Here is a 16,120-nt window from a genome sequence, read left to right on the forward strand (position 1 = left end):
ATTAAAAATATTTTGGCTGGGTACCGGAAACAGCAGGTAGTGGTGGTGGGGGACCCTCGACGCATCGTCATAGAAGATGACGGACGGGACAGTCGGTGAGCGGAGAGTTTCAGAACAATACATTAACATTTTCCCGCAATCTGGGAAGAGGTGAACAGTGACAAATCTGTATTTGACTATACAAACTATTTAGACTTATTTGTTGGAGCACGTGAAGTGAATCATTCGGATTTGCTGAATACTTTTAAACCTCAGATGAATTGCAGTGATCCTGTGGAAGAGAAGCACAATAGAGATCCATTCAAGACAATTATTAACATCGTGTTCGTCAATCCAATAATTTTGCACGCCCAATTTTTTAGTTTTTGATTTGTTAAAAAAGTTTCAAATATCCTATAAATGTCGTTCCACTTCATGATTGTGTCCCACTTGTTCTTGATTCTTCACAAAAAAATACAGTTTTATATCTTTATGTTTGAAGCCTGAAATGTGGCAAAAGGTTGCAAAGTTCAAGGGGGCCGAATACTTTCGCAAGGCACTGTACATACATACATACATACATACATACATACATACATACATACATACATACATACAATGAGGTTATAATAATTAATACTGAGAAATTCTTTAAATACAAATTCCCCAAACAAAAAGTTATATTTTTTTACAATTTGAAATGAAAACAATCACAGTAAGGTACTTATTGTGACACAGAAATTATTTGATATTGAGATAAAAAGGTCAAGTGGAAGAGTTGGAGACAGAAACACAAGGAGGTACGGACAGACAGAGTATCAGTACAAGCCCCACCCTGACACAATTGGCCTTCTTATGGAAGTAGATTTATTTTGTGGCCACAGTTAAATGTTTACGGTATTTATGACTTGGTTAATTACAAGGACGGTGCTCACCTGTAATCAGCTTATAAAAATCAGTCTATCTACAATGCACTGACACATGAAGTTGCTCCTTCGGAACGGTTCATATTTCTACGTCTGTGTGCAGACATTACCGTTCCAAGGACCTTCACATTTTCGACGTAAGAGTTGATTGCGCACACCTGTTCAATTTGAGAGACTCGTGTATAGGTTGGTTGACTTGAGAGCGTTCTCCATCAAGTTGACGGATTGATTTACAATGGCGACTCCCCTCCACTTGGCCTCTGTTTTACTACAACTCTTGATCAGCGACCTTTCACTTGGATCGTCCCCGACCACGTCAAATCTAGCTGATGAGTTTGGCGATTCCGTTTTATACCAACATGGCAGTATCTTGACACCCCTTCTGAAGGCGCTGACAGCACAGGGACATCCATGGCGATCCACCCCAGTAATGAGACCGGAGTCGAGATATGTTCGATACATGAAACGACTGTACAGGATATCTTCAAGACATGAGAGGAGTTCGGAAGGGAACAACCACTTGTACAACACAGTTCGACTTATAACACCGCGGGATGAGTGCCTGGAGCAAAGCAAAGGTGAGTTTTGGGTAAACAATTAAACAACAACATTGAAATGGAATGAGACCTATCTTACATTGAGACACTAATTTAGAACTGAGTGTACAAAACATTAGGAACACCTGCTCTTAACATGACAGTCTGATCAGGTGAAAGCTATGATTCCTTACTGATGTCACTTGTTAAATCCACTTCAATCAGTGTAGATGGAGAGAAGAGGCGTTTTTAAATAAGGACTTTTAAGCCTTAAGACATGAGCTGTGTTTGAATACTCATACTAACCGTACTGTTGTGATGTAAATTGAGTCTAATATGCTTATTGGTCATAGTATGGATATAGTTACTATGCCAAAAGTTACCAGCTGTCATACTAAGTTCACCAAAAGACAAAGTGAAGCAGTGGACACTTAAGTGCTTTTAGGGCCCATATTGCAGTTCTTCAGAAAATAGTGTGGCTTCACAAGGTTTTCAGATTTGTAGAAAATATGCAACCGAAATCTGACGAGAGCAGTTACAGATTCATGGATGACCAGCACGCAGATGAGCTTCCCTGAGGGTTTGACAGTTTGTCACCAGTTTGTGCAGAAATTCTTCAGTTGTGCGAGCCCACAGTTTTGTCAGATGGTCTCAGACGATCCTGCAGGTTTAGAAACCGTCTGTGGAGGTCCTGGCATCGCTACACGTGGTTTGCAGTTATGAGGCCGGTTGGACGTACTGCCAAATTCTCAAAAACGTTGGAGGTGGCTTATGGTAGAGAAATGAACATTTAATTATCAACAGCTCTGGTGGACTTTTATGCAGTAAGCATGCCAATTGAACGCTCTGTCATCTGTGGTATTGTTGTGACACAACTGCACTTGTGTTTTTTTTTTTTACAATGGCCTTTTATTGTTCCCAGCACAAGGCACACCTGTGTAATGATCATGCTGTTTAATTATCATTCTCTTTTTGATATGCCACACCTGTCAGGTGGATGGATTATCTTGGAGAAGGAGAAATGCTCACTAACAGGGATGTAAACAAATTTGTGCACAGAACTTGGAGAGAAATAAGCTATTTGTGTGTATGGGGAAATGTATTTCATTTCAGCTCAGGGAACATGGTACCAACACTTTTAGATGTTGCGTTCTAGGTTTTTGTGCAGTGTATATTATTTTATATTTTTAGGCCACTGAAGTTGACACTTAGTTTTACCTCAGGCCTTTACTCTTCCCATGTGTTTCGAGCATATGTAGGCCTGACCTATAGTCTTCATTAGGCTACTAAAGAGGTTGTCACAGTTCTACCAAAGATGGTTAATAAATGAAGATGTCCTACTCAGGCCATTTACCATTGTAATTTTTTATATTTTTAAATGTCACAGTTCCGTTCTGCTTAAGGGGTGTCTCTCCCATAGGCACCAATGCATTAGCAGCTGGGTCTGGTCTGCTTAGTTTGACTGTATATGAAGCAGAAAAAGGAGTGAATGAGATGTCTCTGGTTCTACTTCTTATAGGCCTACATTTCCCATGTTTCCCTTCAGAGTTCTTCATGCAAGACCTCTCCTACAATTTGGGCCGTGTCAGAGCCAAGGAGCAGCTCCTGAAGTCTGTCCTGCTGTACTCCTTCGACCAAGAGCAGGCCACGTTCATGACTAACCAGTGTTACCAAGATGTGAAAGAGCAGGATACCCACAATCAGTGTCCTCTCTGCCCAAGCACCCATCACTCAGTTAACTTCCTGTTCCACACGGACCGCAGGAGGAAGTGGGTTGAGGTGATTTTTTTTTTTTTTTTTTGTTTAATTCAATGCAAAAAGCATTTTGTTGCCTCAGGAAAATTGTATAAGGACTATAAAGGGCTATATTTTTTTTTTTTTTTTAAAGCACAATTTAACGACCTATGTGGATACACTGCATTTACAATCAGAGGATGTTAAACCACAATAATGCTAACTTATTTTCATTGTGGCCCTCAAGGTTGACATCACAGCTTTCCTCCGCCCTCTCATCCAGTCCCACAAGAAGGACATTCACCTACTGCTCAACCTGACCTGTGTGGAGGGCAGAGGCAGGGAGGCTAAGGCTGGAGGAGAGGAGTGGAGCAGTAGGAGCCCCGTGGAGCTCCACCTAAGGTCTCCGTCCTTGCTGCTGTACCTCAACGACACCAGCGAGCTGGCTCACCAAAGATGGCTGCCCACCACGTCACAAGGTCATCCGAGGTCTGTCAATGAGGTGGACACCTTAGAGAGCCTGACGGAGTTCAAACCAGAGCAAAGGATCATCCGGAGCGAGAGGAGGCGGCTGAGGAGAGAATCTCCATATCTATCGACGAGCACGAAGACCTTCCTCCCGGACCTCCTCCCGAGTTCTGACTTCCCTACGAGCGACTGTGCCTTGTACGACTTCAGAGTGAGCTTCAGTGAGCTCAAACTGAGCCATTGGATCATTTTCCCCCACAGGTACAACCCCAGGTACTGTAAAGGCACCTGTCCCAGGGCTGTGGGGTTCATCTACGGCTCCCCCAGACACACCTTCTTCCAGAACATGATCTACCACAAACTGGACTCCTCTGTGCCAAGACCTTCCTGTGTTCCTTCAGAGTACAACCCCCTGAGTGTTTTAACCCTTGAAGCTGACTCCATCGCCTACAAGGAGTTAGATGAAATGATCGCTACGAGGTGCACATGTCGCTAAAGGCCCACCTCCAGGGTCGGGCTCAATTCCATTTCAATCTAAACAGAAATTCCAATTGTTCTAAATACTTTTCAACGTAAAAAAAAATATATATACATACACACATACACACACACACACACACACACACTTGCTCCAGCTGATCTGGAAAGTGACTGAATTGAAATGGAATTGACCCCTCCCTACCTCCCTCCCTGCCTGATGACGTTTTACCAGCCTCAACACTTGGACTGTTCATCTTCCTTCTGCTTTGACTGCCGCTCGACTTATTCCATCCTCAAGCGCTTGACTTCAATTACTTCCTCACATTAATTGGCTATTGTAACATCCTGGTCTTGTGACTTCATGCCAAAACATCCGTGTCTTTGTCAAAACATCAGTGCGTTGAGTTCGATTTGATCGAGAACAGATGTATTTACTCACTTGCCAAAGTATTTTTTTATCTAAATGGAAGATATGGCATTATTTTCTCTTTGTTTATGTGAAGTGATAGGAGGAATGTTGTGAAGACGTCTTGTTTGTTTATCATCTGCTTTTGCATTGTGTTGACATGCATGGATTTATATTTTACAAATTAATTTGATATTTATTATTAATATGATTTAAGTTATTTTTGTTAATTTATTTGGGGTGTTTTGTCATTTATTCTTTCACACTAACTGGTACATTTTAAGTACATCTGTTCTGGACAAAATATTGTTTTAAAGTAGTCCTATATACTCGTATCAAACACTTTCACGTTTCATTTTATTCCTGGGGATTGCAGACGGTTGTTTTATGGACAACCTTTTCAAACGGTCCAGAATGTAAGTTCTCTTGTATGGCCAACTTGATGTTTCAGTGTGTATTTATTACCCTGGGTCATGAAATGACTGCATACCTATATGAATTTGTATTGGCAAATTTAACTAAAATGCATGTCGTCTATTTATGTAACACCAAAAAAAAATATTGTACAGTCTTGTTTGGCTCACTGATTATCACAAAATGTTAAATTTGATAACTTAAAATATTAGTTTGAAAAAAATAAAGAGTACACAAAGATCCTTGTTTTATTCCATATAAATAATTCTAAATTGCACGGCTTGTTTGTTCTGACTTACAAACACATTTGACTGTTGCTGAGATACACACGAGCTACTGTTCCCCGGGTGTCAAATCGACAGCCACGTTTAAGGCAGCCCTCTGAGGGGTTGGGTTAAATGCAGAAGATGCAGTTCAGTTGAATGCATCCACTGGCTTCCAGTTGAAGCTCGCGTCCGCTACAAGACCATGGTGCTTGCCTACGGAGCTGTGAGGGGAACGGCACCGCAGTACCTCCAGGCTCTGATCAGGCCCTACACCCAAACAAGGGCACTGCGTTCATCCACCTCTGGCCTGCTCGCCTCCCTACCACTGAGGAAGTACAGTTCCCGCTCAGCCCAGTCAAAACTGTTCGCTGCTCTGGCCCCCCAATGGTGGAACAAACTCCCTCACGATGCCAGGACAGCGGAGTCAATCACCATCTTCCGGAGACACCTGAAACCCCACCTCTTCAAGGAATACCTAGGATAGGATAAAGTAATCCTTTCACCCCCCCCTTAAATGATTTAGATGCACTATTGTAAAGTGGCTGTTCCACTGATGTCAGAAGGTGAATTCACCAATTTGTAAGTCGCTCTGGATAAGAGCGTCTGCTAAATGACTTAAATGTAAATGTAATGCATTTAGTTGTACAACTGACTAGGTATCCTTTCACTTTAAAGTTTGTGTGTCTGCAATCTTGTCTGAATTGACTCCTGTACTAGATGGATAGTTTACATACTGATTGGCAAAGGTTTATCAGCTTAGTTTTCTGCTTTCTGTGGGATCCTAGGGGTATGTGCCCCCTCAAATTGGTCCTGTACACATATGGGGATACCTTTTTTTTATTTGTTGGTTTTAGCTAACCCAGATTGGTTCTCAACCTCAACTAGCTACCAAGAAGGCTATCAATCAAGTTAGAATTGCTATCTTTTCTAATTATCTTAGCTGGCATGCCTGCTGGCAAGGTTGAGACTTCAGAAAAGCAAATTATAACTAAATGTACAGAATAAGACTCCCATTTCATTCAATATTTTACCCAGATTTTTGCAGAGAAGCATACTTTTAAAAAAAATGTTTTTTTTAAAGCACCAGTCAGGAATGAAGCAACAGAATTAAGCATAATGATTATGGCTCTAGACTGAATAAAAAGGCTGTTTCAGGGGTTTGAAAACTTCTCAAATTTTGGAAGGGGGGGCCTAGACCCACTAGGGACCACCCCCTTCAAATCATCCTCACGTACTTTGGGCCCCCTCAGGTTTTGAGGGTGCATGATGCCCCAGTGTGGGGTGTCTGTAGTGCTCCAGAGTGGTGCAGGGGTCTAAGGCACTGCATCTCAGTGCTAGAGGCATCATAACAGACCCTGGTTCGATTCGAAGCTGTATCACAACCGGCCGTGATTGGGAGTCCCATAGGACGGCGCACGATGGCTCAGCGTCGTCCAGGTTAGGGTTTGGCCGGGGTAGGTCGTCATTGTAAATAAGAATGTATTCTTAACGGACTTGCCTAGTTAAATAAAGGTTGAATAAAAATAGAAAATGGAATTTAAAAAAATGATTCGTTACACAGAATGAGCAGCTGGCTATGCTTAACCACATGGTGGCAGTAGAATCTACATTTTCAGATATATCACATGTGTAGAAGAAGAGAACGGAAGTTAGCCCTCCAGTGGGTGGAGGACAAACAACCTGCTAGAATTATAGTGTGCTCAGATTCTCTGTCTGTATTGAATAGTTTATCTGGTCAATCTAATAGGCGTGACCTACTATTGGAGCTATTCATATTATTATGGAGAATTGAGAGACCTGGGTGTAGTAGTGAGATTCTGCTGGGTCCCAGCACATTCAGGTGTGGAAGGGAATGAAAATGAAGACCAGTTAGCCAAAAGAGCTTTGAAACTAGATATAATTGATATTAATGTTCCACTGGGTAGAGGTGAGGCCAGACGTAAGATCACAGCCATTTTGATAGATGTGTGGCAGAAGAGATGAGACTGAGCCCAAGGGCAGGCCTTGCCTTCCTAAGAAAGGTTGCCTGCCCAAGATTCAAAGGTCAGATTAGGAAGGAAGAGGTGGTGTTTGCTTGGTTGTGTTTAGGACATTGAGTAGAGTATTACTTTATTAATTCCAACTTGGGAAATTGTTTTGTCACAGCATGCATCATCAATGACTTACAATGACAGAACACGCAACCAGGACAAACACGTGATAAAACAATAAAATAAAAACACATTAAGACAAAGGTACATGCACCAACCTTAGTATCCATAAAATTATAGTATGACTCAAGTGCTATTTTCTATCCTACTCTGGAGAAAACAAGCAACAACATTTTCCAATTGAAAGACCTCACAAAACAGTTGATCAATAACACAAATTAAAAAGTCTCATATCTGTGGGTACAAATGACAGTCTAAAACTTTCTGTGGAATATCTGGGCAGCACAAACCTGCTACGGAAGCTGCTCCTGTGTGTCATTAGACTGCTATAGAGTGGGTGTGTCATTAGACTGCTATAGAGTGGGTGTGTCATTAGACTGCTATAGAGTGGGTGTGTCATTAGACTGCTATAGAGTGGGTGTGTGTCATTAGACTGCTATAGAGTGGGTGTGTCATTAGACTGCTATAGAGTGGGTGTGTGTCATTAGACTGCTATAGAGTGGGTGTGTCATTAGACTGCTATAGAGTGGGTGTGTCATTAGACTGCTATAGAGTGGGTGTGTCATTAGACTGCTATAGAGTGGGTGTGTCATTAGACTGCTATAGAGTGGGTGTGTCATTAGACTGCTATAGAGTGGGTGTGTCATTAGACTGCTATAGAGTGGGTGTGTCATTAGACTGCTATAGAGTGGGTGTGTCATTGTCATTCAGACTGCTATAGAGTGGGTGTGTCATTAGACTGCTATAGAGTGGGTGTGTCATTAGACTGCTATAGAGTGGGTGTGTCATTAGACTGCTATAGAGTGGGTGTGAGTCATTAGACTGCTATAGAGTGGGTGTGAGTCATTAGACTGCTATAGAGTGGGTGTGTGTCATTAGACTGCTATAGAGTGGGTGTGTGTCATTAGACTGCTATAGAGTGGGTGTGTCATTAGACTGCTATAGAGTGGGTGTGTCATTAGACTGCTATAGAGTGGGTGTGTCATTAGACTGCTATAGAGTGGGTGTGTGTCATTAGACTGCTATAGAGTGGGTGTGTCATTAGACTGCTATAGAGTGGGTGTGTCATTAGACTGCTATAGAGTGGGTGTGTCATTAGACTGCTATAGAGTGGGTGTGTCATTAGACTGCTATAGAGTGGGTGTGTCATTAGACTGCTATAGAGTGGGTGTGTCATTAGACTGCTATAGAGTGGGTGTGTCATTAGACTGCTATAGAGTGGGTGTGTCATTAGACTGCTATAGAGTGGGTGTGTCATTAGACTGCTATAGAGTGGGTGTGTCATTAGACTGCTATAGAGTGGGTGTGTCATTAGACTGCTATAGAGTGGGTGTGTCATTAGACTGCTATAGAGTGGTGTGTGTCATTAGACTGCTATAGAGTGGGTGTGTCATTAGACTGCTATAGAGTGGGTGTGTCATTAGACTGCTATAGAGTGGGTGTGTCATTAGACTGCTATAGAGTGGGTGTGTCATTAGACTGCTATAGAGTGGGTGTGTCATTAGACTGCTATAGAGTGGGTGTGTCATTAGACTGCTATAGAGTGGGTGTGAGTCATTAGACTGCTATAGAGTGGGTGTGAGTCATTAGACTGCTATAGAGTGGGTGTGTGTCATTAGACTGCTATAGAGTGGGTGTGTCATTAGACTGCTATAGAGTGGGTGTGTGTCATTAGACTGCTATAGAGTGGGTGTGTCATTAGACTGCTATAGAGTGGGTGTGTGTCATTAGACTGCTATAGAGTGGGTGTGTCATTAGACTGTTATAGAGTGGGTGTGTCATTAGACTGCTATAGAGTGGGTGTGTCATTAGACTGCTATAGAGTGGGTGTGTGTCATTAGACTGCTATAGAGTGGGTGTGACTCATTAGACTGCTATATAGTGGGTGTGTCATTAGACTGCTATAGAGTGGGTGTGTGTCATTAGACTGCTATAGAGTGGGTGTGTCATTAGACTGCTATAGAGTGGGTGTGAGTCATTAGACTGCTATAGAGTGGGTGTGTCAATAGACTGCTATAGAGTGGGTGTGACTCATTAGACTGCTATAGAGTGGGTGTGTCATTAGACTGCTATAGAGTGGGTGTGTCATTAGACTGCTATAGAGTGGGTGTGACTCATTAGACTGCTATAGAGTGGGTGTGTCATTAGACTGCTATAGAGTGGGTGTGAGTCATTAGACTGCTATAGAGTGGGTGTGTCATTAGACTGCTATAGAGTGGGTGTGACTCATTAGACTGCTATAGAGTGGGTGTGAGTCATTAGACTGCTATAGAGTGGGTGTGTCATTAGACTGCTATAGAGTGGGTGTGTGTCATTAGACTGCAATAGAGTGGGTGTGTCATTAGACTGCTATAGAGTGGGTGTGACTCATTAGACTGCTATAGAGTGGGTGTGTCATTAGACTGCTATAGAGTGGGTGTGAGTCATTAGACTGCTATAGAGTGGGTGTGTCATTAGACTGCTATAGAGTGGGTGTGACTCATTAGACTGCTATAGAGTGGGTGTGTCATTAGACTGCTATAGAGTGGGTGTGACTCATTAGACTGCTATAGAGTGGGTGTGTCATTAGACTGCTATAGAGTGGGTGTGTGTCATTAGACTGCTATAGAGTGGGTGTGTCATTAGACTGCTATAGAGTGGGTGTGAGTCAGTGACTGCTATAGAGTGGGTGTGTCATCAGACTGCTATAGAGTGGGTGTGTCATTAGACTGCTATAGAGTGGGTGTGACTCATTAGACTGCTATAGAGTGGGTGTGTCATTAGACTGCTATAGAGTGGGTGTGTCATTAGACTGCTATAGAGTGGGTGTGTCATTAGACTGCTATAGAGTGGGTGTGTGTCATTAGACTGCTATAGAGTGGGTGTGTCATTAGACTGCTATAGAGTGGGTGTGTCATTAGACTGCTATAGAGTGGGTGTGTCATTAGACTGCTATAGAGTGGGTGTGTCATTAGACTGCTATAGAGTGGGTGTGACTCATTAGACTGCTATAGAGTGTGTGTGTCATTAGACTGCTTTAGAGTGGGTGTGTCATTAGACTGCTATAGAGTGGGTGTGTCATTAGACTGCTATAGAGTGGGTGTGAGTCAGTGACTGCTATAGAGTGGGTGTGTGTCATTAGACTGCTATAGAGTGGGTGTGTGTCATTAGACTGCTATAGAGTGGGTGTGAGTCATTAGACTGCTATAGAGTGGGTGTGTGTCCTAAGACTGCTATAGAGTGGGTGTGTCATTAGATTGCTATAGAGTGGGTGTGTCATTAGACTGCTATAGAGTGGGTGTGTCATTAGACTGCTATAGAGTGGGTGTGTGTCATTAGACTGCTTTAGAGTGGGTGTGAGTCATTAGACTGCTATAGAGTGGGTGTGTCATTAGACTGCTATAGAGTGGGTGTGTCATTAGACTGCTATAGAGTGGGTGTGTCATTAGACTGCTATAGAGTGGGTGTGAGTCATTAGACTGCTATAGAGTGGGTGTGTCATTAGACTGCTATAGAGTGGGTGTGTCATTAGACTGCTATAGAGTGGGTGTGTCATTAGACTGCTATAGAGTGGGTGTGTCATTAGACTGCTATAGAGTGGGTGTGTCATTAGACTGCTATAGAGTGGGTGTGTGTCATTAGACTGCTATAGAGTGGGTGTGTCATTAGACTGCTATAGAGTGGGTGTGTGTCATTAGACTGCTATAGAGTGGGTGTGTCATTAGACTGCTATAGAGTGGGTGTGTCATTAGACTGCTATAGAGTGGGTGTGAGTCATTAGACTGCTATAGAGTGGGTGTGAGTCATTAGACTGCTATAGAGTGGGTGTGAGTCATTCGACTGCTATAGAGTGGGTGTGAGTCATTAGACTGCTATAGAGTGGGTGTGCGTCATTAGACTGCTGTAGAGTGGGTTTGTCATTAGACTGCTATAGAGTGGGTGTGTGTCCTTAGACTGCTATGGAGTGGGTGTGTCATTAGACTGCTATAGAGTGGGTGTGTCATTAGACTGCTATAGAGTGGGTGTGTCATTAGACTGCTATAGAGTGGGTGTGTGTCATTAGACTGCTATAGATTGGGTGTGTCATTAGACTGCTATAGAGTGGGTGTGTCATTAGACTGCTATAGAGTGGGTGTGTCATTAGACTGCTATAGAGTGGGTGTGTCATTAGACTGCTATAGAGTGGGTGTGTCATTAGACTGCTATAGAGTGGGTGTGTCATTAGACTGCTATAGAATGTGTGTGTCATTAGACTGCTATAGAGTGGGTGTGAGTCATTAGACTGGTATAGAGTGGGTGTGAGTCATTAGACTGCTATAGAGTGGGTGTGAGTCATTAGACTGCTATAGAGTGGGTGTGTGTCATTAGACTGCTATAGAGTGGGTGTGTCATTAGACTGCTATAGAGTGGGTGTGTCATTAGACTGCTATAGAGTGGGTGTGAGTCATTAGACTGCTATAGAGTGGGTGTGTGTCATTAGACTGCTATAGAGTGGGTGTGAGTCATTAGACTGCTATAGAGTGGGTGTGTGTCATTAGACTGCTATAGAGTGGGTGTGTGTCATTAGACTGCTATAGAGTGGGTGTGTGTCATTAGACTGCTATAGAGTGGGTGTGTGTCATTAGACTGTTATAGAGTGGGTGTGTCATTAGACTGCTATAGAGTGGGTGTGTCATTAGACTGCTATAGAGTGGGTGTGTCATTAGACTGCTATAGAGTGGGTGTGTCATTAGACTGCTATAGAGTGGGTGTGAGTCATTAGACTGCTATAGAGTGGGTGTGTCATTAGACTGCTATAGAGTGGGTGTGAGTCATTAGACTGCTATAGAGTGGGTGTGTCATTAGACTGCTATAGAGTGGGTGTGTGTCATTAGACTGCTATAGAGTGGGTGTGTCATTAGACTGCTATAGAGTGGGTGTGTCATTAGACTGCTATAGAGTTGGTGTGTCATTAGACTGCTATAGAGTGGGTGTGAGTCATTAGACTGCTATAGAGTGGGTGTGTCATTAGACTGCTATAGAGTGGGTGTGTCATTAGACTGCTATAGAGTGGGTGTGTGTCATTAGACTGCTATAGAGTGGGTGTGTGTCATTAGACTGCTATAGAGTGGGTGTGTCATTAGACTGCTATAGAGTGGGTGTGTCATTAGACTGCTATAGAGTGGGTGTGTCATTAGACTGCTATAGAGTGGGTGTGTCATTAGACTGCTATAGAGTGGGTGTGTCATTAGACTGCTATAGAGTGGGTGTGAGTCATTAGACTGCTATAGAGTGGGTGTGTCATTAGACTGCTATAGAGTGGGTGTGAGTCATTAGACTGCTATAGAGTGGGTGTGTCATTAGACTGCTATAGAGTGGGTGTGTGTCATTAGACTGCTATAGAGTGGGTGTGTCATTAGACTGCTATAGAGTGGGTGTGTCATTAGACTGCTATAGAGTGGGTGTGTGTCATTAGACTGCTATAGAGTGGGTGTGTGTCATTAGACTGCTATAGAGTGGGTGTGTCATTAGACTGCTATAGAGTGGGTGTGAGTCATTAGACTGCTATAGAGTGGGTGTGTCATTAGACTGCTATAGAGTGGGTGTGTCATTAGACTGCTATAGAGTGGGTGTGTGTCATTAGACTTCTATAGAGTGGGTGTGTCATTAGACTGCTATAGAGTGGGTGTGTCATTAGACTGCTATAGAGTGGGTGTGTCATTAGACTGCCATAGAGTGGGTGTGTCATTAGACTGCTATAGAGTGGGTGTGAGTCATTAGACTGCTATAGAGTGGGTGTGTCATTAGACTGCTATAGAGTGGGACTGCTATAGAGTGGGTGTGTCATTAGACTGCTATAGAGTGGGTGTGTGTCATTAGACTGCTATAGAGTGGGTGTGTCATTAGACTGCTATAGAGTGGGTGTGTCATTAGACTGCTATAGAGTGGGTGTGTCATTAGACTGCTATAGAGTGGGTGTGTGTCATTAGACTGCTATAGAGTGGGTGTGTGTCATTAGACTGCTAGAGAGTGGGTGTGAGTCATTAGACTGCTATAGAGTGGGTGTGTCATTGCTATAGACTGTCATTACTGCTATAGAGTGGGTGTGAGTCATTAGACTGCTATAGAGTGGGTGTGTGTCATTAGACTGCTAGAGAGTGGGTGTGTCATTAGACTGCTATAGAGTGGGTGTGTCATTAGACTGCTATAGAGTGGGTGTGTCATTAGACTGCTATAGAGTGGGTGTGTGTCATTAGACTGCTATAGAGTGGGTGTGAGTCATTAGACTGCTATAGAGTGGGTGTGTGTCATTAGACTGCTAGAGAGTGGGTGTGTCATTAGACTGCTATAGAGTGGGTGTGTCATTAGACTGCTATAGAGTGGGTGTGAGTCATTAGACTGCTATAGAGTGGGTGTGTCATTGTCCATGATCATGTGTGTCTTGACTTGCAGCCTTTTTATTGACATGTCCTGCATTGATTTCAGGCCGCAGCCAATTGCAGCACTGGTTTTGTTGATGATTTTTTCAAGCTTGTTTAAGTCTTCCTTGGCTAAATTCCCTTTCCAGCACACACTGGCATATGTCACTACACTCACCACAACACTGCTATTGAACATACGAAGCATTAAAATATCTCAGCTTCCTTAAAAAGAACAGTCTGGATTATTTATTTATTTTGAGGAAACTGAGAGAATTGTGTGGCCTCACACCATTTCATAAACGACTCTGTTATATCCCTGTGATGAGCTTCGTCATCTCTCATCACACATCGGACTATAGCAGTGTCTCCCCTCTTCACACAGCTGACTACAACAGTCTCCTCTCATCACACAGCGTACCATAGCAGTCTCCTCTCATCACACAGCTGACTATAACAGAGTCTCGTCTCATCACACAGCTGACTATAACAGAGTCTCCTCTCATCACACATTGGACTATGGCAGAGTCTCCTCTCATCACACAGCTGACTATAGCAGATTCATATATCTTTATGTACATATTCTTTATCCCCTTACACTTGTGTATAAGACAGTAGTTTTGGAATTGTTAGTTAGATTACTTGTTGGTTATTACTGCATTGTCGGAACTAGAAGCACAAGCATTTCGCTACACTCGCATTAACATCTGCTATCCATGTGTATGTGACAAATAAAATTTGATTTGATTTGATTTGAACAGAGTCTCCTCTCATCACACAGCTGACTACAACAGAGTCTCCTCTCATCACACAGCTGACTACAACAGAGTCTCCTCTCATCACACAGCGTACTATAGCAGTCTGCTCTCATCACACAGCATACTATAGCAGAGTCTCCTCTCATCACACAGCTGACTATAACAGAGTCTCCTCTCATCACACAGCTGACTATAACAGAGTCTCCTCTCATCACACAGCTGACTATAACAGAGTCTCCTCTCATCACACAGCGTACTATGGCAGAGTCTCCTCTCATCACACAGCTGACTATAACAGAGCCTCCTCTCTTCACACAGCTGACTATAGCAGAGTCTCCTCTCATCACACAGCTGACTATAACAGTCTCCTCTCATCACACAGCGTACTATGGCAGTCTCCTCTCTTCACACAGCTGACTATAACAGAGTCTCCTCTCATCACACAGCGTACTATAGCAGAGTCTCCTCTCATCACACAGCTGACTGCAACAGAGTCTCCTCTCATCACACAGCGTACTATAGCAGAGTCTCCTCTCATCACACAGCTGACTGCAACAGAGTCTCCTCTCATCACACAGCTGACTACAACAGAGTCACCAGAAAATTTCTGTAAGTGGCTCAGTTCATTGTTGTGTGTGAAGTAATTTGTGTAAAGGGTCAACAGAAAAGCTGACCGTCCCGTGTGGAGCTCCTGTGTTTGTACATATCCGATCTGATACTGCCTGATTCAGTCTTACGAAGTGTATTCTATTGGTCAGGTAGTTCACAATCCATTTGATAGTGTGTGGATTTAAGTGAATGTCCTACGTGAGTTTACGTGAGCTTTTCGGGCCAGCAGGTGGGGTAGTATGGCAATGAAAGCACTGGAGAAGTCAAAGAACATTGTACTCACCACACAACCGTGCCAATCCAGGTGCTCATATCCTCTGTGGAGGAAGTAGAGCAGAGCGTCGTCAACACCACTTTCTGGGCGGAAGGCAAATTGCAAAAGATCCAAAGAGGCTGCTACCTAAAGTCTTAATAAGGGTATTGAAACCCGCTCAGAGGTTTTCATCACTTGTGAGGTCAAAGCCACTGGTCTAAAGTATTTTGTTCCCTCTGCATTCTCTGAGATGGGCACATTGCAGGATGTTTTTCATTTAGTATAAATATCTGATAGTATTAGGTACAGGTTGAAAATATACTGCAGTATGACAGCCAGTTGATTAGCACGTACCTCGAGTACTCTGGCTTTAACCACATCAGGCAGACTTACTGTGACTGAGCCTCTTCGGCTGCTTCACCGCTTGTTCCTCCCAGATGCTCATGTGCTCAGTGCTTCCCAGATCAGACTCCAGCATCTCCCCTATCTGCTGTTGCTCTGCTGAGAAATCCTACTTATCCAATCTGGTAAACAAAAATGGTTAAACTCTGTGGCTCCGTCCCTTTCTTCATCACTCTGTGGTTTTGTATTTGTATTTGCAGCAGTTACTCTTCCTGGGGTAGTTGTCTCCTGGGGTAGTTGTCTCCTGGGGTAGTTGTCCCCTGGTGCTGTAGCCTGTTATCTTCTTCATATCATCCCAGACATTCTTCATGTTATTCTCTTTCAGCTTGAGTTCTAACTTCAGTTTGTATTCATGTTTGCCC

General features: G+C 43.2%; 1 protein-coding gene across 1 annotated transcript; it reads left to right on the forward strand.

Moving 5' to 3' along the window:
• Window positions 1-1,335: 1,335 nt before the first annotated feature.
• On the forward strand, window positions 1,336-4,139 carry gdf9 (growth differentiation factor 9). Its single transcript, XM_064972783.1, has 3 exons — window positions 1,336-1,483; window positions 2,988-3,220; window positions 3,423-4,139. Exons 1-3 carry the CDS (start codon window positions 1,336-1,338, stop codon window positions 4,137-4,139), a joined length of 1,098 nt encoding a protein of 365 aa, XP_064828855.1.
• The last annotated feature ends 11,981 nt before the right edge of the window (window positions 4,140-16,120 follow it).

The sequence above is a fragment of the Oncorhynchus masou genome, chromosome 9 (assembly GCF_036934945.1).
Source record: "Oncorhynchus masou masou isolate Uvic2021 chromosome 9, UVic_Omas_1.1, whole genome shotgun sequence".
NCBI classification, from domain to species: Eukaryota; Metazoa; Chordata; class Actinopteri; order Salmoniformes; family Salmonidae; genus Oncorhynchus; species Oncorhynchus masou.

Bases quoted from the DNA above. Each gene is read 5' to 3' on its own strand.
- gdf9 (XM_064972783.1), top strand. From the start codon at position 1,336: ATGAGACCGGAGTCGAGATATGTTCGATACATGAAACGACTGTACAGG. The intron at 1,484-2,987 runs GTGAGTTTTGGG...GTTTCCCTTCAG, and splicing joins GTGCCTGGAGCAAAGCAAAG to AGTTCTTCATGCAAGACCTC. The intron at 3,221-3,422 runs GTGATTTTTTTT...GTGGCCCTCAAG, and splicing joins GCAGGAGGAAGTGGGTTGAG to GTTGACATCACAGCTTTCCT.